General features: G+C 39.9%; 1 protein-coding gene across 1 annotated transcript in view; it reads left to right on the plus strand.

Annotated features, from left to right (window-relative positions):
• The first annotated feature begins 1,748 nt into the window (after positions 1-1,748).
• Positions 1,749-24,973, plus strand: part of CAST (calpastatin) — an 87,115-nt gene continuing 63,890 nt past the window's right edge. Inside the window, exons 1-2 of the mRNA XM_019656271.1 lie at positions 1,749-2,055; positions 15,234-15,296. Of these exons, the coding sequence (XP_019511816.1) occupies positions 1,981-2,055; positions 15,234-15,296 (138 nt within the window). The 5' untranslated portion in view covers positions 1,749-1,980. The remainder of the gene's footprint in view (positions 2,056-15,233; positions 15,297-24,973) is intronic.

Consider the following 24,973-nt stretch of genomic DNA (forward strand, 5'->3'; position numbering starts at 1 on the left):
CAACCAAGTGGATGGGCACCTCTGTGTTTCCTGAACTGCCCCCACCCTTTCTTCTGTCCACATCCAACCAGCAGCCAGCCCACACAAGCCTCCTTCTTCCTGTAATCACCAAAACCCACCGAACCCCAAACTCTCAAAGCACATTTGTACTTATTCACATGCTGTATGTCTCTAAATGATACTCAAATGATCATGTGTTAGTTACAAAAGCCATATGCCTTCAGCTAAACTGTAAGTCCCTGGAGGGCAGGAAATGTGTATTTTCATCTTTATATTGCTACCTCTACAATTCCTTTCACAGTGATAATACACGGAAGACTTTCAAGAAATATATAAAACTCACTGGTTTAAATTCCATTATAAATGTTCCATTGGAAAACACTTCAAAGTTAATGGGAGCCATTCTTCTTCCAGAGTTATTAATAGAATAATGAACTCAGGGATCTAACACCTGAACCGAGGCCCTCTAGGCTCCTGAGTAAGAAAATGGTTCCAGTTTCTGGGCCCAAGGTGGGGCGGGATAGAGCTGCCTATCATCTCACCCATATAGTTTTAGTGTTTGCTTAAAGTGCTGTAATTGTTTGGTCACAATCATAAAAACATTTTTTTTCAGGCTTATGACATTTTCGCCAACTATGCATGCAATTGATGCCACCAATCAGTTTTTTTTTAAAGGACAATCATAGACCCCATATTCAAGTTGTTTCATTTTTTATGATTAAATTCCTACACTACAGCCTGTTGGTTGGAAATACTACACCCCTAAATAGTAAGTAGAACCCTTTAGGAAGAAATGCATTTAAATCATCCTTCCCTGCTCCCCCCATTAAGAATGAGGCTAGCCAGTCCCTTGAGGAAAGGGAAGTCAGAATCTCTAAAAATGAGAAAAAGCAACAATTCCATTCTGCCAAGCTCCATATAGCATGACAAATTTTTCCCTATAATCTGGCCTCCCTCTCCCTCTCCCTCTCCCTTTCCCCCTCCCCCTCTCCCTGCATAAAACACAACACTGTAAAGAACGGTGACCCCGAAGCCCCAAGTGTCAATGCCATTGCAGGGGTAAAAGGTTTTTGTCAGGTGTGAGCACAAACCAGCAGCAACTGCAGGCTGACAGTCTCTTGCAGACGCGCGTTTTCTAGTGAGGTTTGTTACATTTCACTTCCACCCCAAACCAGGAAGTGCTGTTTAAGATGAGACAAAGACAAAAGCAATCCAGCCTCCTGTAAAGAAAACCCGCCAGACTCCAGAAAGGCTAGAGGGGTTTAAATTGGGGACTGTCCTTCGATTTGGATTGGGACCTACGGCTTTCTCCCAATAAAACATAAACTTTCAAAATTGCCCCCCCCCAAAAAAAACAACAACAACAAAGTAAAATGACATAAAACATACACAGGAGCGCGCACCCATAAACATACACACGGACCAATTTGTTTTTGTGATCCGCTTTCTTATCCAGACGGTCCAGGCTTGGGCTAGATTTGAGTTGGTAAATTCTTCTAGCTAAACCAGGGCAGACTGCAGAAAAGTTGTCAACTTGAGATTCTCAGGAAGAAGGGGGGAAACGTAGACGGGCCACGCCCGGGTCCCGCTTTCCGGCTGCACAACTGCAAGATCAGTCTGGGCAAGTCGGAGGAGGAACCCGGCGACCTCCAGTGCCTCCTCTCTGTGACCCACCGAGAACCGAAGGGTTCTGGGGGTGGGGCGGGGAGGGTTACTGGGCGAGGACTCTGGGCCGAGGGTGTTAAGTTTCAGGCCCGGGCCGCTACAGCCTGCAGCTGGCAGGAAGGGGAGGGCCCAGCGGGTCGAGGGGCAGCCCCCGAACGGGCTCGGGGCTGGGTCGGAAAAGCTGCCTCACGGGCGCGCCCCGTCGCCCCCTCCGCTCCCTCTCTTTTCCTCTCTCCCTCCCAGCGCTCCCCGCCTGGGCCTCCCTTGCAGTCTCCGCTGCGTCCTCCCGGAGGCAGCGCTCGTCGCGGCCTCGCCATGTCCCAGCCGGGCCAGAAGCCCGCCGCCTCCCCGCGGCCCCGGCGCGCTGCAGCGGCCAGCCACACCCAGGAGGTGAGTGGCACTCCTGCCCGAGCCGCAGTGCCATGCACTGGGAGGACCCCGGCCCCCCGAGCCGCGGGCCGCTTCCTCTGAGCGTAGCCTGCCTGTCTGCTGCCCGGTACGCCCCCACCGAGGCCCGGGAAAGGCTAGGGGCTCAGTGCCGCAACTGGGCAGGTGGCTGGAGGTGGCCCGGGATTCCGGGACCTGCACTAAGTGCACTGGGAGTGGCGCGAGCCAGATGTGGGGGCGGGTGTCGGGAAAAATTGGTGGGTGAGACCTGAGTTAAATATGGGGATGACGGGACTAAAGTTCATTCGGGATCCCCCTCCCCCAAAGTGGGTGGGGTGGTTTAACTGGACTGCAGGATCCTGTCTTCCGTGCATAGTCAGAGCTACAGGGCGTGGCTGCCCGGAGAAATAACACAGCTTCCCTAACCAGCCCTGAGCCAAATTGGAGGGGTGGGGCCAGCCCGTCGGGGCGGGGGACTGCGTCGAGCTCCGCCCAGGTGTCCGCCCACCTGACAGCTACAGGACTTGCATAGCTCAGTGCCAGCCAAGTCCAGGGCAGGCGGAGTGCGAGCCCCGAGCCTACCGCACTGCACCCTACCAGTTCCTGCGCCGCGCGGCTGGGAGCAAACGGGTTATCGCTATGGCATTCGCAAGCTGGTGGTACAAGACGGTAAATAGAAGCGATCGTGCCTGGGCAGACTGGGAAGGGAATGTGTTCGCTTGGGCTTTCCGGGCGTGCGAACGAGGTATTGTCCCGGGTCCGGCGGGGAAGGGATGGGGACTGGGTGCGACGTCCCCTCAGACTTTCTGGTTAGGCTCCAGGTGAGGCCGAGACTCACCCTGCAGTGGTATGTGCGAGCGCGCCTGGGCGTGCGAGTGTGTGTGAGCGGATGCACCGGGCTCAGCTCGCGCTCACTAGTTGAATAGAACCGGAGTTGTTGCTGGAGAAGTTCGGCTCCAGGACGCGGATTCCTGGATAAACTAGGACTCAGCTCAAAAGAGCTCAGATCTAGTGTTTGTTTTTAATCCATGAGTAAAGCTTAAAACTTTTAGAGGCATGTTGTTTGACGTGCATTGGACAACACAACGGAGGAAAGGCAGCCGGGATGGGGCGGGGGCGGGGACGTAAGCCTAAAACTCCAAGGAGCAGAAGAAATTGAGATCACGATCCTTGGGGTGGGAGTGGGCACTGCTCTGGACTTTATTACTTTGGATGAGGGACAAAGACGTTCCACTTGTTTAATGCTTTGAATTCCAGGCCAACCAATTAGGTGTGATATCTAGTCAATCTGGCACTTGTAATGTTTAGGAATCATGATTTAACACTAGATTGCTTTCCAAAAAAAAAACCAAAAATACACAATAGTTTTGTTGACAGAGTAAAAATATTTATATCCCATCCATTTATGGTGAGAATTTAAAAAAAATTAGTTAAGTACACCACTCTCTCTCAGCATGTGGTATTGGAAAAAGCAAGGATGTAGTAATCAGACACTCTTTAGAGGGAGCTTGTGTTGGGATCAGGAAACTGTCACTTATCTGCCATTGACCATTTATTGAGCACCTACTATGTGCCAAGCAAAGTCCTAGCCTCCAAGCACACAATGGAGAACAAGACATTTCTTGTTCTCAAAAGGCAATGAGTCAACCTTTTTTTTTTTTTTTTTTTTTTTGGGGGAACAGTGTGTTTTCCCAGGACCCATCAGCTCCAAGTGAAGTAGTTGTTTCAATCTAGCTGTGGAGGGAGCAGCCCAGGGGCCCATGTGGGAATCGAACCAGCAACCTTGGTGTTGTGAGCCTGCGCTCTAACCAACTGAGCTAACCGGCCGCCCCTGAGTCAACCTTTTTGAACCTGTTTCCACATCTATAAAATGGGGGTGATAATACTCAGTGCGACAATTAAGTTCGTGAACTCATCCTAGAAAAAGTGCTACATACGTCATTGCTGAATATCACTATGGTCACCTTTGACTACTCCCCTTGGGAAGCTATGCACTGACGCCAGTGCCTAGTCCCCCCTTTAAAGCAATTTTGGAACTCTGAAATGGCCATCAGAGCTGTCATTGTATTACCCTTGATGTCCTGCTTGTCATCAAAATGTCTTCCTTTTAGTATTTCCTTTATTTCGGGTAAAGAAAGAAGTCATTGGGGGTCAGATCAGCTGAGTAGGGAGAGTGTTCCAATACAGTTATTTGTTTACTGGCTAAAAACTCCCTCGTAGACTGTCTCATGTGAGCTGGTGCATTGTCGTGATGCAAGAGCCATGAATTGTTGGTGAAAAGTTCAGGTCATCTAACTTTTTCATGCAGCCTTTTCAGCACTTCCAAATAGTAAATGGGGTGAACTGTTTGTTCAATTGTAACAAATTCATAATGAGGAATTCTTCTGATATCAAAAAAGGTTAGGAACATCATTGCAACAAGTTTGCGAACTTAAGTGTCAGACCTCCTAGGCACCACATAAGGGACTAATTAGATTAATGAATAAAAGTATCATACACATATGCCTTTAATGATTGGGCATTCCAATTTCTCTTGAGATATTTCTTCATGAATATTTCCCATAATGTTTTCTGGGCTTTAAAATGTAGCTAGCACCTTATGTACTAAAAGCAAAAGTTTGTATTGAGTCATTATTGTTCTAAGGTTCTTATCAAAATGCACCACATGAATTATTTGCAAATATTTATGCAGTCATTTAGAGTTGATATCAGACTTATTCCAAATTCACGATTGCCTAAAGGAAATTATGCTGGAATATTTGGATGAAAGTAGTTTAAATCTATGCTTTTAACTCTGTTACATTTAGGCATAGTCTGACATTTTTGCTAAAACCTCTCTTAGAATCCAGTTTTGGAAGTACAGTGTTATAGAAATAGTTTGCTAGTGGGAACCTCCTAGAATTAGCAACATACCTGTGACCAAAATTTGAGTTTTTCTAAACCAGTGCTGTCCAATAGAAATATAGTAAGCCACTATATTTCAATTTTTAAAAAAAATATTTTTAAAAATTTTTTAAAAAAATTTTAATGCAATTTTTTAAAAAAATATTTTTATTGGGGAATTGGGGGGATGGGAACAGTGCTGCAATTTTTAAAAAAAATATTTTTATTGGGGAATTGGGGGGATGGGAACAGTGCTGGGGGATTGGGGGAAGGGGAACAGACAAGTTGCTGTCCTTTCTTGTTCTTCAGTCTAGTTGTGGAGGACGTTGCTTCACTGGCCCAAGTTGGCACCATCATTGTGCTCTTCCCAGGCGAGGCAGATTGGTCACTGGCTTCTGGGCGGCCGCTCACCGCCGCTGCTGGCTGCTCATGCTGGCTGCTGGCTGCACACGGTAGCCCATGGCAACCCCTTTGCCACAAGGGCTGCAGCCTACGCCGTCCCTGGCGACTCACGGCAGCCCAGCTCCAGGTTGAGCTGTTCTTCAGCATCTTAGCTGTAGAGGGAAGTGTCACTGGCCCTCATATGTGGGATCCGAACTGGGGTCCCCTGGCGTCCCAAGCCAGTTCTTAACCATCGCGCCACTCGGCCGGCCCCACACATGCAATTTTAAGTTTTCTAGTAGGCACATTAACAAAAGCAAAAAGAAACAGATAAAATTAATATTAATAATATATTTTATTTAACCCACTATATCTTAAACATTATTATTTGAACATGTAATCAATGTACATATCATTCATTTTATATCTTTTTCATATTAATTATTCAAAATCCAATTCATACTTGCCACATTTCAAGTGTTCAATAGGCATGAGTGACCAATGACAGCACAGCGATAGGCATAGGTTCCTAATCATTTTTGTTTGGTGTGAGGGGGATGATCACAGACCATTTTGAGGATTAAATGAAAGTTAAGGACCATTTTTTCACAAGAAAATACACGAAAGACCATCAATCCCATAAAATTTCGTGGAGCCAATTTATAACATGTACACATACATGATATATATGCATATATACATATATTATATATAATGTATGTATGTTATATATATATTATATACAGAGGGTGCCAAAAATGTATACACATTTTAAGAAAGGAAAGTGTATTAAAATTGTCATACTCAATATATACCAATAACAAAAGATGAATACAAGTCACATTTGACTTCTGCAGTTATAAGATGTGCTCAAAGTAGTTACCATCAGCGTCCTGACACTTCTGATTACAGCAAACTACTGCTTGAGCAATGTTGACCAAAGTGCCTGCTTGTATACATTTTTTTGGCACCCCCAGTATATCATGCTTTTGGTAAAGCCTATAACTAAAATATCTTTAGTGGTATCCTTTAAATACTGAAAATGATTGTGAATGACCTAACTAAAATTTTAGGCAGAATAAAATAAAATAATTAAAAGATATATCTGTGATGTGTTTAAGGGAATGCCACATATAAAGCTAGTCAATGAAACATTACAATGTATGTTTTCACGTTGAATGCCATCAATATCATTGAGCTTTTGAAGAATGATTTGAGCATACTAAAAAAACCCCCACAACTTTAAAAAGGTAGATTTGAAGAACACCTGGTGAGCGTCATAATGATGAACAATGCAGGAGAGTAAATTTTGTTTATACCAATAATTGTATTCCTGAGTCATATGTTGTCTCCATTAGGCCATGTTAATTAAAGGTGTTTCTTAGCTTAATTAGACCCATGGGCCCAGTGGCCGCATGATCAAGGAGCCCAGTCATTTGGGAGGGCCATCATTGCAGCCAGTCTGGAAAGAGTGTCACAAGCCTTCCATGGCAGGACAGACCACTTGGCTACTGTGATGTTTAGGAGTAAGGAATGCAAATTATAGTGTTTGCAAAAAGGCCACAAGCTTTAGGGTATTGGGAGAATGGAGGTCAGATATAATCATCTTTTGGTTGGCAGTTTCTGAATTGGTTTGTTTCCTATTGCAGATAAGACCTTTAAAACTGAGTGACATCTGATGATATTGCTCTTTAATCAGTTGTGACACTTCTCAGAAAGTTAATTATATTCTACAAGTGCTTTTTACCCAATGATATAGCTTGCTGGGTGGGGATGGAAATGGTGGGTGGTCATTCGAGATTCCAAGGTGAATGGTTGGGTAATTAGTTCTGAGTAGGTTGTCTCAGTGGTATACAAGACTTCTCTAATCAGCCTATCTTTATTCCATTTTTTCCTGTGAGTCTTTTTTTTTTAATTGTGGTAAAATATGCATAACATAGAATTTACCATTTTTAAGTGTAAAGTTCAGTGCAATTAAGTACATTCATATCCTTGTGAAACCATCACTACCGTCTATCTCCAGAACTCTTTTTATCTTGAAAAACTGAAACTATACCCATTAAACAATACATCCCCATTTGATTTACATATATGCATTCAAATATATAGCATTGTATTCAAGTATCTGTATTCCTTACCATTTCCCCCTTTTTTTTCTTTCTATTGTAAGAACATTTAACGTGACACCTACCCACTTAACAAATTTTTAAGTGTGCAGTAGTATATTATTGCTGACTACAGTGTTATGCAGCAGATCGCTAGAGCTTATTCATCTTGCTTGACTGAAACTTTATGCCGTTTGATTAGTAACTCCCCATTTCCCCCTCCCCCAGTTCTTGGGAACCACCATTCTACTTTCCGTCTCTATGATTTTGACAACTCTAGGAACCCCATATAAATAGAATCATACAGTATTTGTCTTTTTGTAACAGGCTTATTTCACTTAGCATAATTTACTCAAGATTCATCCATTTTATAGCATATGTCAGAATTGCCTTTCTTTTTAATGCTGAATAATAGTTCATTGTGTATGTGTATATCGCATTTTGCTTATCCATTCCTCTGTCAATGGACACTTGGGTTGCTTCAATTTTAGCCATTTTTTGAGGAACCACCTTACTATTTTCCAAAGTGGTTGTACCATTTTATTCCCACCAGCAGTACACAAGGGTTCCAATTTATTCACATGCTTGCCAACACTCGGCCCACTGCCTTTTGAACTTTAAGTTTTCTGATGAGAACTCTCCAATCTTATTGAGTAGCCCTTGTATGTGACAAGCCATTTTTTCTTACTGCTTTCAGGATTCTCTCTCTCTCTCTCTCTCTTTGTCTTTCACCAGTTTGCCTCCTTGTGGATTTCTTTGAGTTCATTCTACTTGAACTTTGTTGAACTTCTTGGATGTTTATATTCATGTCTTTCATCAAATTTGGGAAGTTTTAGGCCATTATTTCTTCAAATAATCTATCTGCCTCTTTTGCTTTCTCTTCTCCTTCTCCTTGTGGGACTCCTATAAGGTGTTCCTCAGGTCCCTTAGACTCTATTCATTTTTATCATTTTTCTTTCTGTTCCTCAGACCCAATAATTTCAATTGTCCTATTTCAAAGTTATTATATTTCTCCCACCGGCTGAACTCTGTCTTTGAAATCTCTCTAGTGAACTTTTCATTTCAGTTATTGTATTTCTCTGCTCTAGAATTTATTTTTGGTTTCTTTTTAGGTTATCTATCTCTTTGTTGATATTTTCATTTTTTTATACAGTATTTTCTTGTCTTTCTATACTCACTGATTTTTTTTTTTTTTAATAAATAAACTCTCCCTCTCACAGTAGCCTTCTCCATGAGTTTAGGGTTTCCAGTATTGAAACCAAGAAAAATGGCTAGGGTATTGCCTTTGAGTGACTCTAGGGAGATACATCATCTTGAAATAAGAGGATTCTAAATTTTTCAAAACTTTTTATCACAGAAGAGAGGATAATATACTGATGAACTTCGTACATACCCATCAGTTGTCTTTAATAATCATCAACATTGTAACATTGTGCCAATCTTGCCTCATCTATCCAACTAGCAGCCCCACCAACACACACACACACACACACACACATGCACGTACACACCCTTCCAAAGTATTTTAAAGCGTGGGAATTGCATATTTAAGTATCATCCTTGTGACCAACTTTGTGTAGATTGTTTGGAAAATGAATTCTGTATTCCCTGTGTACTTCACTATCTTAGATATAATATGGAGATGTGAGACTAATATAATACACAGTCATGAGCTAGACAAAGTACTAAACATGAACTTACCAGATGAACCTGGTCCCTTTATACTTAATCAAAAGTGAAAAAACTAATTCTCTGCTCTAATATTTACAGCCTTAGAAAATGAAATCTTTAAACTTTTGTTTACTTCTCAATTCATTTTACTGTCTCATAATTCACCACAATCAAGTTGGTGCCAGAGAAAAAGAAGAGAGTGGAATAACTTTTATTGTATTCTTAAAATAAACTAGGCAATAGGCCAGGCTCCTCATTAACATCAGCTTGTTTCATAAATATGCCAGCCCCTGGGGGTAGGTACCATTAGCTCCATTTTACAAGGAAAAACCCCCAGAAAGTTTAAATTCTTTGTCCAAGGTCACATACGTGCAGCCTTTCGGCTCCCTACTGTTTCTGTCCTAGTAGAGCTTGTCAGGGAAGGGAATGCAGGGAGTTGGTTACCCAGGTAATAGAGGAGGCCCCCTGGAGTGGGTGAGGCAGCTCAGAGATTAGAAATTGCAGGAAGCTGCTGCCATTCCTAGGCTGGGAAGATGTAGAGAGGAGCTGCATCACCCTGTGGAAGTTGGAACCGCCATTGGCCTGCACTTCAAGAGGCTGTGCTGCAGAGAGGCAGAAAGGAGGGGGCATTACCACCCATGCACCCACCCCCTCATCTCCTGCCGGTGCCCCCGACTGGTCAAACCCAGCCTGAGGCCCTCCATCCAGGGAGCCAGTGAACATCGCTGCTACACCAACAGAGCAGGCTCAGGACAAGGAGTTTACCTGAGGCTGACAGGCCCAGATCATCATGAGGGAGACTGTTTTAAAGCAAGACCAGCTTTACATCTTGGTCCTTCTGCTTGTTTGCGGAACAATCTTGTTCTAGCAAGAAAATATACACAAGAATAGATTTTAAGGGATTTGGCAGGAAATATTAACTTGCACATCGTCTCTTAATTTTTCAAGCTAGTTTTTCAGCTTTTTTCTAGTTTACTGACCTGAAAAGAGCAACCGTGCTTCACAGGGAATGTTTAGAGGTTTGTGGAACTGTAGTCATTCAATCAAGAATTATTTGTGACACCCCTACCACAGGATAAAAAAAGAAAAAAAAATGAATATAATTTACCATGTGGTCAGGAAGGCAAAATATATGTTTCTAAAGTAATAAGTCAACAAGCGAGTCAACAATAAAGTGCCAATTTGTTATAGTAAGAAAATAGAGACTTAGGTGCAGATGTAAGGATATGATGTGTGCTGTGCATAGGGCAAGGCTTGGAATTAGCCAGGAAATGCTAGTGTGAACACAGGGCCCTGTGCTCCTTTATTGAGCAATCAGAGTTTACCCAGGAGGCCAGGAACTGTCCCAGCCTGCCTGACCAGGGGAAGCCCCCATGGTGCTCACTCAGTGGGATGATTTGAGGAGCAGAAACCTCTACTTCCAGTCAGGGTGCCCACAAACCTCGGCTGAAAACCAGTGGTTTCCTATCCTTGCTGCGTATTAGGATCAGCTGGGGAATTTTAGAAAAATATATACCTCATACAGCCCAGGTCCTGCCCTGGACAAACTACGAATTTCTGGGCTCTGGGGCAAGTATTTCCAGAAGTGCCCCAGGTGCTTTGTGGCCCTCAAGAAGGATGGGACCCACTGTTGACCCAAGGCTTTCTGATCCTTAGGAAGCCCTGTATAAGCCTTTCTCGGTTGATGCCATGGTGGTGCAGCGAGAGACCTGAGCTATGTGCACTGGTGAAGTCCAGAGGGCACCAAGATAACCTTTTATTGCTCAATGATTTTGCTACAGCTGTTGCTAGACATGCAAATATTGAGCTCTATGGCCTTGTCTCCAAGTTGAAGAAGGAAAAATTTTGAGGTGTTTTTAAATAATCTTATTGTTTTTTCGAACAACTTTGCTTGGATATACTTCACAAACCACAAATTCACCCAGTTACAACATACAATTCAATATTTGTTGAGATATTCACAGGGTGGTGTAAGCATTACCTCAAGTTAATTTTAGAATTTTTTTGTCTGTTTGTTTTAATCAAAGACATTTCAGAAGCACACTAGCACTGGGTACTCTCATAGCTGGGCTTAGACTTGAAGAAGTTCTGTTTCTGCCATCTTTCTTTTGCATGTGTAAAAGTTTATTTGATTTTTATCTTAATTCTGTGCAAGGTGTACCCTTGTCTGTGCTGTATCAGGGTGTATCTGAGTAACAATAAGGGAATGCCCAAGTGCTGGAAGGTCCTTCCTTACCTGGGTGAGAGCATAGGCTCCAGGCCTTACTGCTCCGAGCTCTTGTTGATTTCCTGACAGGTTTATGGGTTTGCTATGGTAGAACATTTTAAGCATATAAATGCTGTCTCCCAGAATGAGGACAAGACAACTGTACTTGCCAAATATGTGGTGATGTCAGAGGCTGGAAATAGTTTGGAAAGCCATTCCTTTTTGAGGGAAGAGGAAAGCCCTTTATCTGATTTGTTTACCTGCCTCTGAATTCCTTCCAGTCACACATCACCCCTCTATCTATCCTTCATCTTAGCTCCATGTGGTTTCCGGTCCTCTGTGGCCTTATCTTCCCAGTGAAATATACACTGCTTTAGGGCTGTTCTGCTTGTCCTATCTTTGGCCTTGTCTCCAGCTGCTAATACAGGCTGAAATTTATAAGTATTGTGTGTGTGATTAATTTTCTAAAACAAACCAGTTTTAGCATAGAAAGGTTTTATTTTGCTTTTGTTGTTTTTTTTTGTTTGTTTTGGTTTGGTTGTTTTCATTTTAGAGTATTGGGTGAGATTTTCTTGATATGAATCCTAAGATATCAACTAGCTTTTAATCAGATCCAACATAGCCCAGCGTCTGGCCATAGACGATAATCCTGATATATGGTGTAACTGAGGATAGTCTCACCTTGGAGATCCTCAATGTCTTTAGCCAAAGAGCCAGGTGACAGTGTGTACACTTGGAGTTGCCATGGGTAAACTCTAAGGTAACCACACAGGAGATGCCTAGCACCTGGATTAGCACAGAGTAGATGCTTAGAACATATTAGTCCCTTTTTCTTCATATAGAAGAGTCCTCAGATTTATCAGGTGTGGGGTTCAGTTCTCTTTCTCGACCTCTCTCTCTTTCCTTTCTCATGTTTCTCACCTCTCCCCGCCCCAACAGTTACATGTAGCAGTAGTAGACAGTCTTTTCTCTTTGCTTTTAGAAAGTATGGCTTCAGGTTCCTGAGCCAGATCAAATTTGACATATATCCTTCCTAAATATTTCATTTCACCAGCTCAATTATATTGAAAGTGCCCAATTATTCCATGAATTAAAAAACCAGGCACTTTGAATCTCTCTCAGTGAAAAGATACAACCGATTTTACCTCATTAATAGACTGCTGAATATTGCATAAGCCCCAAGAAATGGTCAGAGCAATGGTTTCTTTTTAAGTTACGATTTACTGGAAAGTGAATGGCTTTAGTCATTCTTGTTAATTCTCTTAGAGTGATAATGGTGTTGGAGTTATATGGGAAAAAGTCCTCAATTTAAAGAGATGCTTGGTAAATGTTTAGGGGTACAGTCTTAAGATATCTGCAATTTACTTTCAAACGCAGGTACATATACAAATATGGATAGATCTGTCTAAAGTCCATGCAAATATGTCAACAATGTTAATTGTTGAATCTAAGTGGTGGGAATATGGCATTCATTGTATTATTCTTTCAACTTTTCTGTAGAGTAGAAAAATGTTATAACAAAAAACCTGGACTAAAAAAACCCAAAGAAGCTGGAAAAATATAATCCATACAGTTCCTAAAAAATGTTACCCTTTGATTTATAAGTGATATTTGTTTATGTCATATTCTTTAGTATATTATAAAAAAGCTTTCTATTGAGAGCAAATATTTTTTTTGAAATCACAAAATATCAAGTCTTATAATACATAATTTTATAATTTGTCATTATAACTCAACATTTTAAAAAGTATTATATATATAATTATATAATATATGTATTATATATAATATATATAAAAGTATATAATTATATAGAGAGATGTATCCCTCCCAAACTATTATTTGGAACCTACATAATTTTGGGGGATCTTGAGAAATTCAGGGGAATCAGGTAAGTGCTGATGTTGGTTAATCTGAAGGACTGCAATTTTAGAACACCACCAGGAAACAACTTCTAAAAAATTTTTAAAGAAAAATATCTGTATACCAATATTTTAGAGAGTAAAGGCTGTGCATTTACTGTAGGGTAATAAATCATAATATATATTCGCCCCATGAGTAGGAAGCAGAGTGAGACCCTGTAGAGAACATGGAACCTTATACCAGACAAGAGCAAATTGCCGTTTTCAGTTTCTCATTTGTCAAGTGGAATAGGAACACCCCCTGACAAGTCAGTGAGGCACTGTAAACAATGTGCTCAAACAATGGATATTGACTGTTGTGTTATTACCTGTCACTAATCTCACAAAAATATGGAATTGGAGATAATAAATGAATGTGATATCACGGGTCTAAATAGACAAGTTCTGGAAGGAGACAGATTGGCTAAATCTCTGTCACTGTAGATCTGTCCCTTTCAAGTTTTATCTCCAAATGTTGTATAGTTCTTCCCCCACGCCTGACCTTTAAAAACCTTTTGCTCACCAATTATTCAAAAACTTATTAATTGCCATCTTGCTCTGATACATATGTGAGTCTTTCAATGTGTCCTTTGTTTTTTGTTTTGTTTTGTTTTTTTAAGATTCATTAACTACTCTCAACTGTGGACAAACAAACCCTTGCCTGGGACATGAGGTAGAACAAGCCCTGTAGAGGGCTTTGTTCACCACGCTGGTGCAGCCTGCCTGCTCTGCTGTGGGTTCCGTCCACTAATTCATGAGTCTTTCGTTTGGGGAAGAATTTTCCATTTGTGAAAGTGTTTTTTTTTCTAGTTTCTTTATACAAAGAGTTACTGAAAAATTTCAGCCATGTGTCTGGTGTTCCTTGGCCTTTTTTTTTTAAACTGAAACATCTATTGTTATGATTAAAAGAGATGTTATCTTATTTCATTTAGCATGTTCTAGTGACAACAGATTTTAAGGCAGAAAACCTGCTTTGTAAATTTTTTTTTAATTTACTAGGTGTATCTCCTTGTGAAAATCATACCAGGTGACTCTTATTCTTAATTTTCTTTATCCACAAAATCTCATGAGCCTTTTTTATTGTCAAATAAGAATGTACATGAAAGCGCCTTATGAATAATAATGACATAAATTATTGTTACTATTATGATTATTGACATTCTTCTTAATTTGACTACTATCATTGGCCTACAAATCCAGGTTATGAATCTGCTCAAGGGAACGTAATAGGACTTCATATTTTGGTTTAACTGAAGGTGATTGGGATTGAACCAAATGATGAGCTTTTATTTTCTTTTATTTGGGCTCCCTTTTCCCACATTCCTGCATATCCCACAAAAAAAATAGTAATAATAATAATGATAATAATTTTTGTACCCTCAAAACAAACGAGCATATAGGTTACTCGAAACTTTTATGTAGCACATAAAAATACTAGCATTCATCCCTGGTGTCCTAGTGAGAAAGATAATTCTGTTTCTGGACATAATGAAATTCTAAAGCCATAGTAATGGAAGTCGTAGGTATGGTTTTTCCACTTTCTGGTTTCTCTTTCTGCCTTGGTGAGTACTCAGGGCAATGAGGAACTCTTAAGAGCCATCAGAAGTGGTGGTTGACTTGGAAGCTGTGGTTCTCCCTCTTGTCCGTGCCGAACTGAGGCTTGTGTATGGCATTAGGTTCAACAGGGACCTCAGACATCTCATCTCCACGAGGAACCAGACGTCTCCAACACTGGCAATTTGGGCTTTAAAATTCCATGAGGCATTTCACAGGAGATGAGATGCCGCCGTGGTATCAGATCTAGATCTGGTTAATTACAGACTGACTTTCTATATCCCAAATGAATGTATATTGTTTCCCTTGATTTTTGAAAGCCACCCACATCGGTGTAGACTTAGCAACACTCTCAGGAGGAAGATTAAAGGGGTCCTTGTTTTTAACAGTCTATATAGTTAGCCCTTTTGGATTAAAGTCAGTATTATATTATTTGGTATCACCTCCCTCTATTAAATATTATCTTTTTTTCTTTAATAGCATGCCAATGATAAAAACGGTGGATCACCGACCAGATCAGGAGACAAGAAAGGATCAGATGAGGTAATTCCCACAATATTGGGTTTTCATTTTCTTTGGCTTTTAAATTGTGAATTCTGCCTTGAAACAAATAATGAGGTAGCAGAAAAGCTCCTACTGGAATAGTTTTAACTCAGATTTGATTCAAGAATTCAAGTGGGAATCATTTAAAAATAAATATAAAATAAAGTGCACTTGGAAAAGGAACCTTTAGTAATAGAAGTCAGTTAGTTAGAGTATTTTTCCTGTAGCGATTGGTGAATGTTAAATGTCTTGTTGACCATGGCAGATTGATAAGGAGAAACCAAATGCTGCAGAGAAAAAGAAATCCTTTTTCATGAGAGTGCCCTGTGAAAGGAGGACAGTGATGACCCGAGATTATGTAGTCATTCAGGTTCATAAACAAAAGGAAAAGAGAAAGACCTATTTTTATTTGCATTGATTCTGTGCAAATACTAGTAAAAACCAAACCTCCCCACTTTGAGAGGGGTTTTCTGGGAGCCTGTGAATTTCTCCTTTCACTTAACGAGGCCCCACCATGGTATGCACTGCCCACCTTGGCCTGCTTCTCCGTGGAAGGGCCATGTGAAAGTGCTGTCCTTCAAAAGGGCACTGGACTTGCCTCCCTTTTGCTGCTTTTCACCTTCTAAATCTCGGTGGATGTGTTCATCTTCATTCAATAGAAACTGGGTCACTTCCAACTTGTAACATGGCCAGGTCCTGAAAGATACGAGGAAATTGAGAAAGCATAAAGTGATCATTTTCTTTTTCTCTGTATTATCAACATGTTTTCAGAAATTTAGCTCTTCTCCCTGCTTAGTTTCTACCCTTCTGAAATATATTTCAAATACTCAATATTGTAAGGGGTCCATTATGGCTAATAGCTGCCAGGGATCCTGCAATAACGTTTACTTCCCTGCTTTCTACTGCTGTTTCTATTACCAGTACCCTTAAAAATATAATGTGGATGATTTCTTACCGAGAAATATGTAGTGAATTTTTGTACCCATGGAAGGCGAATGTTTCTTTGAAAAGCAAAAGTAAACTTTTATTAAGACTGTATCCCGTTTCTTGGTTAAATTATTAAAAAGTAAACTTCCGTATGGAGAAACAACATGTTTTTTCTCTTTTACAAGCATGAAAATCTATATATCGTTCAACCCTACCCTTTAAATGTATTCCCAGATAAGTTATCTATCAAATAATTTCCTGTTTGAAAACTAGTTTTTTTATTCCCCAGATCAGGAAATAATTATTATAGATGTTACTCTCTATTAACATTAATCAAGATTAAACTATTTGCACAAGAAAGGAAATCTTTTCAAATACATCAAGTGAAGAGTAGGCTAGTTCTTTTTTTTTTTTTTTTTTAGCTGAGCCATCCTGCCACCTGTTGGCAGCTAAGCGGCTGCTCAGCTCGGGCCAGGAATCGAATCCCTGTTGCTCAGAGCTCAAACTCTTGAGCGAGCTCTTAACCAACTGAGCCACTCGGCCGGCCCTAGGCTAGTTCTTATAGGATCATTCCCACTAATTACATTGTTATGTGGAAGCTTAAATATTACATCTGGAGTGTCCAGGCATTGTTGGTTTAGACAACCACTGCTAGCAGAGTGTTAGGGCTTTTTATATATCCGGACTATCAAGTATCTGACTATTTCGGTATTTATAAAGGGCTTGGGAAAACTGATAAGGAGCCCTGTTACAAATGCACCCGGGGGAGAACTGGAGGTTTCTGTGTCAGTGGAGATAGACTGCACTTTCAGTTTGAAATTGAAAGGCTCAACTTCTACCTCAAGAAGAGGAAGAAAGAACTTTACATATCTTTATCATCAGTTCAAGCAATTCCAACATTGTTTCATAACACTTTTCAGAAAGTCAGATTTACAGCTCCTGTACTTGTGCCAAAGCCTGTACAAGTGGTTTGTTCTGCTCTGTCGCAGCCAACAGAAGCAAAGAGGGGACAGAGGCTTTTCCTCACTCCCATGGTGTAAATCACTGTAGAGATTCATATAGTGTGAGATGGAAGATTGATCTTCTCTCAGCACATTCTGCCCATATATATTTGACAGGGTGGACAGGTCTGTGGGTGGGAGGATTTGGTAGTCAAGGTATATTTCCAATAATGGTCTGTTTCTAAGGAGTCTCTAATTCTTCATGTCATATCTCTGATTCATTAAGTTATGTGCAAATAAGTCATGGATAAGATATTGTGGCCCTGGAGACAATTCAAAGAAATCATCCTGCGTGAGGCATTCTTTTAGCCTTTGTGTTCACGATGATAAGACCATGTACAATCTGGATTTGTTACCTGCTCTGCCTACCACCCATGGTTGCTCTTGTCTTCTCAAGATTACCAGAAAAATATTTCCCTTAACTGATTGTTTCTCCCATGTATTTTTCTCACCTACTGCTTTGTTGAATAAGAAGTGAGATTAGGACGCTTAGTTTGGGATTTGGTAATTTATTTCCAAAGTAGCATGTGCCTCCGAAGGTTAAATAATGCATTGTCCCCAAGCATATGCAGACATACTGGTTAGGCTTCCAAGGACAGACCAGGCCTTTGAAACAAAGTCAGTTTGAAAATTTGCTTTCTATGCTCAGGGGTTCTTCTTGGCATTCTTTTCTTCTCCTTTTATTACTCTGCTGCATTTCATTTGGAGGTGCAAGAAAAAGGGTACAGAGGAGGACTTTGGGAAGTCACAACCAGGAGAAAAACTATTCAGGTTAGGTAAGAACCACTATTATGTTGTCATACGAGTATGTACAGATGTCTGGGGATGAATGCAGCTATGTAAATTTCAGAGTGATTTCTCTCTTGCTATATCATAAATAGTTCTTACTTGTTTGGAATGTGACCCCTAGGTAGCCATTAAGTGGCCCTAAGATGTCTGCGACAATTTTAAAATATAATTTTTCATGTTGCTTTTGCAGTGCAAATGCTTGATGGAGTCGAGTAAGTGTCTCTGAGAAAGTATTTGTCTGTTTATACCAATCTTTATAAATTTAAGCCCTTCTCAGATGTAGAGGAATTATAAGCCCAAAAGTTGGAAAGACTAACAAGCCAAAGATAAAGTGACGAGAGAGCAGGAAAATGAAAACATTTAACGTCAGCACCTTTAAATACAGTGGAACAAGGAAGTCTTTCCAAACCTGCCATCAAATCTATTTAAAGTATTTAATTGACAAGTCTGGCCACCCTGTGGGAGTGGAGCATTTTAGCAACATGTTTCAGTGAAGTCCTGAGGAATGGAATTGAAAGCATAAGACAGGCAGATTCTCACAGAGTCCATTTTAAGAACTCAAATTTAATAATAGATATATTTTTATGGGTAAAGAATAGGTGATATAAATAGGATAGAAATTCTGCCATATATATATATATATATATATATATATAGGCATTGTTGGCATTCTTTTCCTCAGTATTTATCTTACCTTCTTCTAAAATGCATAAATTAAGTATTGAATGGCTCCAACTTTTCTTTTACATTTTTCCTCTTAATGAAATGAGTCTCTTTTAATCACAAAAGTTATGTGTACTTGTGGGAAAACAAACAAACAAAAAAACAAAAAAAATTATTACCCAGAATCTTACCGCTTAGTTATAAATACTGCTACAAAATTTTGTGTGTATTCTCAGATATGATAATATTGTGTTCATACTTATTATATATACTGATTGAAATAACTTATTAAGGATCATACAGCTAAAATATAGTCATTGAAGAAAATGTAATAAGTACTGAAGACTTTAAAGAAAAAATATCACTATCTCGAATTCTAGTTCCCAGAGAAATCACCACTACTTCCATGTTGGTGTATTTCTCTGCATCTTTTTTTCTACATGTGTATTATTAGGTTTAAGTTGAGATAACAAAGGAACGTCGTTAACAGGGCCTAGAATGAAAATCATAAATAACATGCTTTGTGATAGGTCAACCTTTTTCAATAAATAGAAGCGTGATCGTGTGTGTGCCTTTTAAATATGTAGAAAATCATTATTCAATCATTATCATTTAATATAGCATTTAATATGGCCATTATTTTGTGCTGTGTTTTTGAGGGAGGAAATCATAAGACGTCTCCTGGAACAAGCAAGTGATTTAGCAGTTGTTAGCAAATTTTGGACGTTATTAGCTAACTCTGGACGACTATACATCTTTCTAAGGGATTCTGGGTCATGACAAGAGTCCATATTAATTGTGGGAGTTGACTGTGGCTGCACAAGCTTATGTCCAGTGCCAAAAAAGAGGCAAAGCTGAAGAGGTGCACCGAGGGCAGCTCCCCCAGGCTTACCTGGAGATCCAGACTCTAGCAGCCAACCCAGAATTCAACTGGTGTCTGATTCTGGAGGTTAAACTGCCTAAGGGAAGGACAGAAATTCTTTTCGACTGCAGTCTCCTCGTTTTTTTAGTTCTAAATTTTTATTTAATTCTTCACTGAATTGAACATTTTTAAAGATAACTTTCTCAAGGGAGGGAGCACAGATGGTGATTTTCCAACTCTGTGTGGAGCTGAGCATGTTTTTCTGCTTGCTTCACACACACACAAAAAATGTACAATATTCTTGGACTACAGTTCTAGTCCGTCTATTGTACCTGTCGCTCCATGATTTTCTGGCTTTTTGTGCTATAGCATAGATGTCTGAGGAAGCCTAATTTTAATTTATTTTTAGAAAGCTTGTTTTTCCTGCCTTGATACATATCTTTTCTTTTGTTCTTACAATTTAAAAAAAATTGTAAGGATGCGCCTACATATGTGTTTCTTTTTATTAATTTTTTTCCTGGAATGTCTTATTTAATTATTGCTCTTATTTTCATTTTTCTTGTTTCTTTTATTTATTTATTATTTATTTATTTATTTTTTAAGCTGAGCCATCCTGCCACCTGTTGGCAGCTCAGCGGCTGCTCAGCTCGGGCCGGGAATTGAACCACTATTGCTCAGAGCTCAAACTCTTGAGTGAGCTCTTAACCAACTGAGCCACTCAGCCGGCCCTTTTTCTTGTTTCTTTTAAAACAGACATATATTATGAAATGATTGTCTGCCTCACAGCTTTCTCCCTTTGACCTTTAACCTTTGCATTCTGGGAGAGTTTCTGAAGTTTATCCCCCACATTTTATTTCTGTCTTCTAAATTCTGCTCTTTGAAACTTGAGTCCAGGTTTAAATTTTACCTTTTTTATTTTTTGAGTTTATTTGCACCCCTCTCTAACCTTCCCCTTATCTCTCTGTTTTGTCTCACTCTTGTTTTCTTTCCACCTCAGTCTGCTTGGGATCTATAACCCTCTATTCAGGTTTCTTGGAGGTAATGCCATCGTGTTTCCTACTAAGGATGCAAACGTTTTTCTAAAATTTTCTTTTTGTAGCGTATCAGTTTGGGAGATCTACTCTCTCTCTTATTCTTCAGGATAATGGTGCTCTCTTCCTTCCTCTGAAGTGTTTTTTAGAGACCAGGTTTCTTTATCCTGTTTGCTCATTTTTAAGTAGAGCTCTGTCTACCTCTAGAGCTTGTCAACAGTCATGAGTCTGCCATTCTCAGCCCTGCGCTGGCCATGTTGAGCCTACTTGAATCTCCTTAGATCTATAGCTATTTGGCAGGTGGATGTGCACACTCCTGGTAAAACCCCCACTACGTAACAGGCTTTCCTTCAGTACAGAACGTCATTTGTATGAATTGAAATATGTGGAAAAGCTTCATTCCTTCGCATGTACTGCTAATGAGGCTCTTCCTACCTCTGCCCCCAAGAAAACCCCTTTCCCTAGAACAGCTGGCTACTCTCCCAGGTGCAACGTACCACTGCCACACCCTGCCCACAACCCCGTCCTCCCATGTCCTGTCCCACTCCACCAAACCCACTCTGATTTCTGCTTAGTTCCTTTTCAGGTTTTGCAATCTTGGCTTAGTTGAGAAAGAAGAGACACTTGGCTTAGAAAGAGAGGCACTGATGGGGAATGAAGGTAGGTTGCCTCATGAGGAGAGCTCCTACCCAAGAGGCATGGCCACTAGGTTTTCTAGATAGTTGCATTTCTGAATGAGGAGCCTGAGCATTCAGGAGAGAGAAAAGGTTTTTCAGGGATGTAGGCCTGCTCTGTTTCAGAGCTCATGACCCAAGTGGTTCACTGATTGTGTTTTTCAGTACAGTTCCATTGGCTTTGTATAGAATGAAGATTCTGCCTAGATTTTGGCAACTGGTTGACTGTCTTGGTGTTTAGGTAACATTCTCTTCTGTGAGAAGAGTAGAAACTTCTAGTGAGAGCATTCTGTACTAGGCATTCTTGGAATTGTCTCATAATGACACTATTTAGCTTCTTGAATCGAGTCTCCTCTTCTCTCATTTTCTTTGAGTATAACCTGTGAAATGGGTTTTCATTTTAGATTCCATTATGTTTATTAGCTGTGTGTAACTCCTCTTGAGATTCAGCAGAGGGACTTGAGGTTTCTGAGTTCACAGATAATTAATCATCACAGGCATTCCATGTCACTTCTTCTCTGGGATTTCTCTGTATGGTTTCTGGTACTTTTGCCTTCTTCCATATGTATGTCATGAAATAAGTTAGGTTACTGCATGCCTCCCTGTGAGTGAAACTTGTTTACATAGGTATTAGACTTATTTTTTTGTGTGGAGCCTATCAGATAGGTCTTCATGAGTGGGCCATGAATTGAAGTTTAAAACCTACAATTAACACACAAGACATTATATATGGGGGTGCCAAAAAATGTATACAAGTGGATAGTTTGGTCAACATTACTCAAGCAGTAGTTTGCCAAAATCAAAAGTGTTTGGACACTGATGGTAACCACTTTGAGCACCTCTTTTTTTTTTTTTTTTAAGCTGAGCCATCCTGCTACCTATTGGCAGCTCAGCGGCTACTCAGCTTGGGCTGGACTCAAACCGCTGTTGCTCAGAGCTCAAACTCTTGAGTGAGCTCTTAACCAACTGAGCCACTCGGCCGGCCCTCGAGCACCTCTTGTAATTGCAGAAGTCAAATGTGACTTCATCTTTTATTATTGGCAGATATTGATTATTACAATTTTAATACAGTTTTCCTTTCTTAAAATGTGTGTTCATTTTTTTTGGCACCCTCTGTAGATATTCAAACGGCCTATTTATCAGGTTGAATTCTGAGAAAAATTCAGAAAGTTTACAAAATTCAGAACAAAAATTCTGTGCCATTCTGAGACCATAGTGAGAGCATCTTCTTTCTCATCTGCTGTAGAAGCTCTGAAGAGCCATACACACAACCCAGTTAGTCTGCCACCAGTCCCTGATGTCCATGGAGGCAGCTGCTGGGTGCAGCCCCTGGAGTCTGACTGCCTGGATTTGAATCATAGCCTGCCACTTCCTAGCTTTGTGTCCTTGGCAAATTACTTTGCCTCACTAAGGATGCTTTCCTCATCTGTAAAACGGAGATAATAATACCCTTTATGTGAGTTAGTGTGAAAAATCAATGAAACCATTTATATGAAGTGTCTAGAACAGTGCCTGGGACATACAGCATACTCTATAAATGTTAGGTGACATTATTGTTATTATTATTACCATTATTTTATTATGATTACTAATTATTAGGGCAATAAAAGAGAGCTTGCATGGCAAGAAAAGTGAGCCCCTTACTGACTTCTAATCACAGGATGGGACTGGACTCAAATTCCTTTGTTGATTATATATTGCAGAGACTTTCCCATTAAGAAAGAAAGTTTGGTAGTTCATTAAGCTTAGTAGTCCTTTTGATTTAAAACAACTATGTGTAACACCTAGAAACATAAGTTAATAGCTGTGTTTAGGGTAGAGACCTTCTGTGTCACTATTATTCAATGAATTGCTTTATCAGAAGCTAAGGATATACCTTTAACATGAATATGAAACTAATATGCTTTTAAAATAAGAATCTGTGATGTACAAAATATTATATCATTTGATATAGAATGGCTAATAAAAACTAAGCATTTTGCTGCTATAAAATGACATATAAATATATCAATGTTGTTTCATACAACAATAATATATCCTTTGTTGTTGTGCTTTGAATTTATGAGTGTAAATCTAAGCCTTAGGTCCCACAAAAATTGTGGCATATGAAGTTGGAATCAAATGTTTACAAAATGTCAAAGAAATTGAATGGAAATTAAATCTTCTGACTTTGAAGTAGATCATAAGTCCTGGAACCTGATGAACAGATTGATTAAATATTATTCCTGAAGTATCCTGTTTTAAAGTTTATGTTTTTATTGTTCTCTTTAGACTTTATTAGCTCCTCAAAGATAAGGGAATGACTGATTCAGTAGGGACAATAACCTGAAATCATGCCCATCGCAAGATACCTGTATCATTTAAGGACTCAATACGTGTGATTCTTGTCATAAAGTCAACAGTACTTTATCATATAACACTGTGCATAATAGCTTGTTATAACCTGATAAAAACAGTTCATTTGTGAAAGCAAAACCTCATGGAAAGTTGACATCACAAAATTTTTTTATGTTTTAATTGGCATTCGTACAGAATGTTTAGTAAATGTGTAGAGCAGTGTATTAGCATCATAAAAAATTATTTAAAACTCTCTGTTCTTCATTTTCCAGGACATTACCTGAGATAACACAGTTATCTCAAATTTTAACATACCGAAGAATCACTTAGAGGTAATATGATAAATTCAGAGTCCTGGGCCCCATCTCCAGAGATTCTGATTTAGCAGATCAAGGTGGGATCAATCAGTATTTTTACCATTTACTCCAGATGACTCATGTCTTCTAAGCACATTTTGAGGAACACTGAGATAATTCTTATAAAGTGCACAGCACAGGACTTGGCACACATAAGTATTTCTTTTGTTTGTTTGTTTGTTGGTTGGTTTTTTAAGATGCCCTTCCTACCCCAGCCGCTGGGCCAGCTCTGCTCTGCCATGTTCTGGAGACAGCATGTTTCTGAAGCTCATTAAGAGTGCTGCAGTTTCAGAGAGTTATTGGACCATGTGGGAGACTTTGGTTGGAGGAAGCAGATCCTAACTCCATTCTCCTCGCTTCTCCTAGGACCTTGTCACTTCACTTTTACTCTTTATTTAATGACTCCTCTTTCAACTCCATATTGGTTCAGCCTTCCTCATCATAAACAGTTTTAAAATAGTTCCTATGAAACGGCTCAAGCTCTCATTCCATCTTCCTTTCTAACCCTCGCTGCCAAAATTTTTCGTTGAAATTATTGAAGAAAAGAGTGTAGAGAGAGAGAAGAGAGAAACCCAAAGCAAAGGTTGATAAATGCCTGCATGTAGTGGGCAGGAAGGCGAAATTAGTGAACAGGTCAAAGAAGCAGCAATTCAAAGGTAGGAGAGCTTGGATGTTGCAGCGTCATCAATGGGAATGCTGGAAGAAGGGTCTAGGCTGGTATTTCCAGATTGACTGGGGGCCCCTGATTGGAGTTTGGGATGTTGTAGGAGCTGTTTCCGTTACGATTATGAGAGTGTTGAGTAAGTGGAGATTCTGCATAGATGACTCTTCTCTTTCAGTACTGTAATCCATGGATTTACGTAATGAACATCAGATAAAGCCAAAAAAAAAAAAGAAGTTGAAATCATTGTTTGTTTATACAAAAAGAGTTAAGTGTGACCAAGATGTATCACATGGTACAGATTTCTGGAATTGTTTTCCAGTTGTTTATAACTAAATGGATTCATTTATTAATTGAACGATAGCAAATAAGAGAG

Source organism: Hipposideros armiger, unplaced genomic scaffold, assembly GCF_001890085.2.
Source record: "Hipposideros armiger isolate ML-2016 unplaced genomic scaffold, ASM189008v1 scaffold_257, whole genome shotgun sequence".
NCBI classification, from domain to species: Eukaryota; Metazoa; Chordata; class Mammalia; order Chiroptera; family Hipposideridae; genus Hipposideros; species Hipposideros armiger.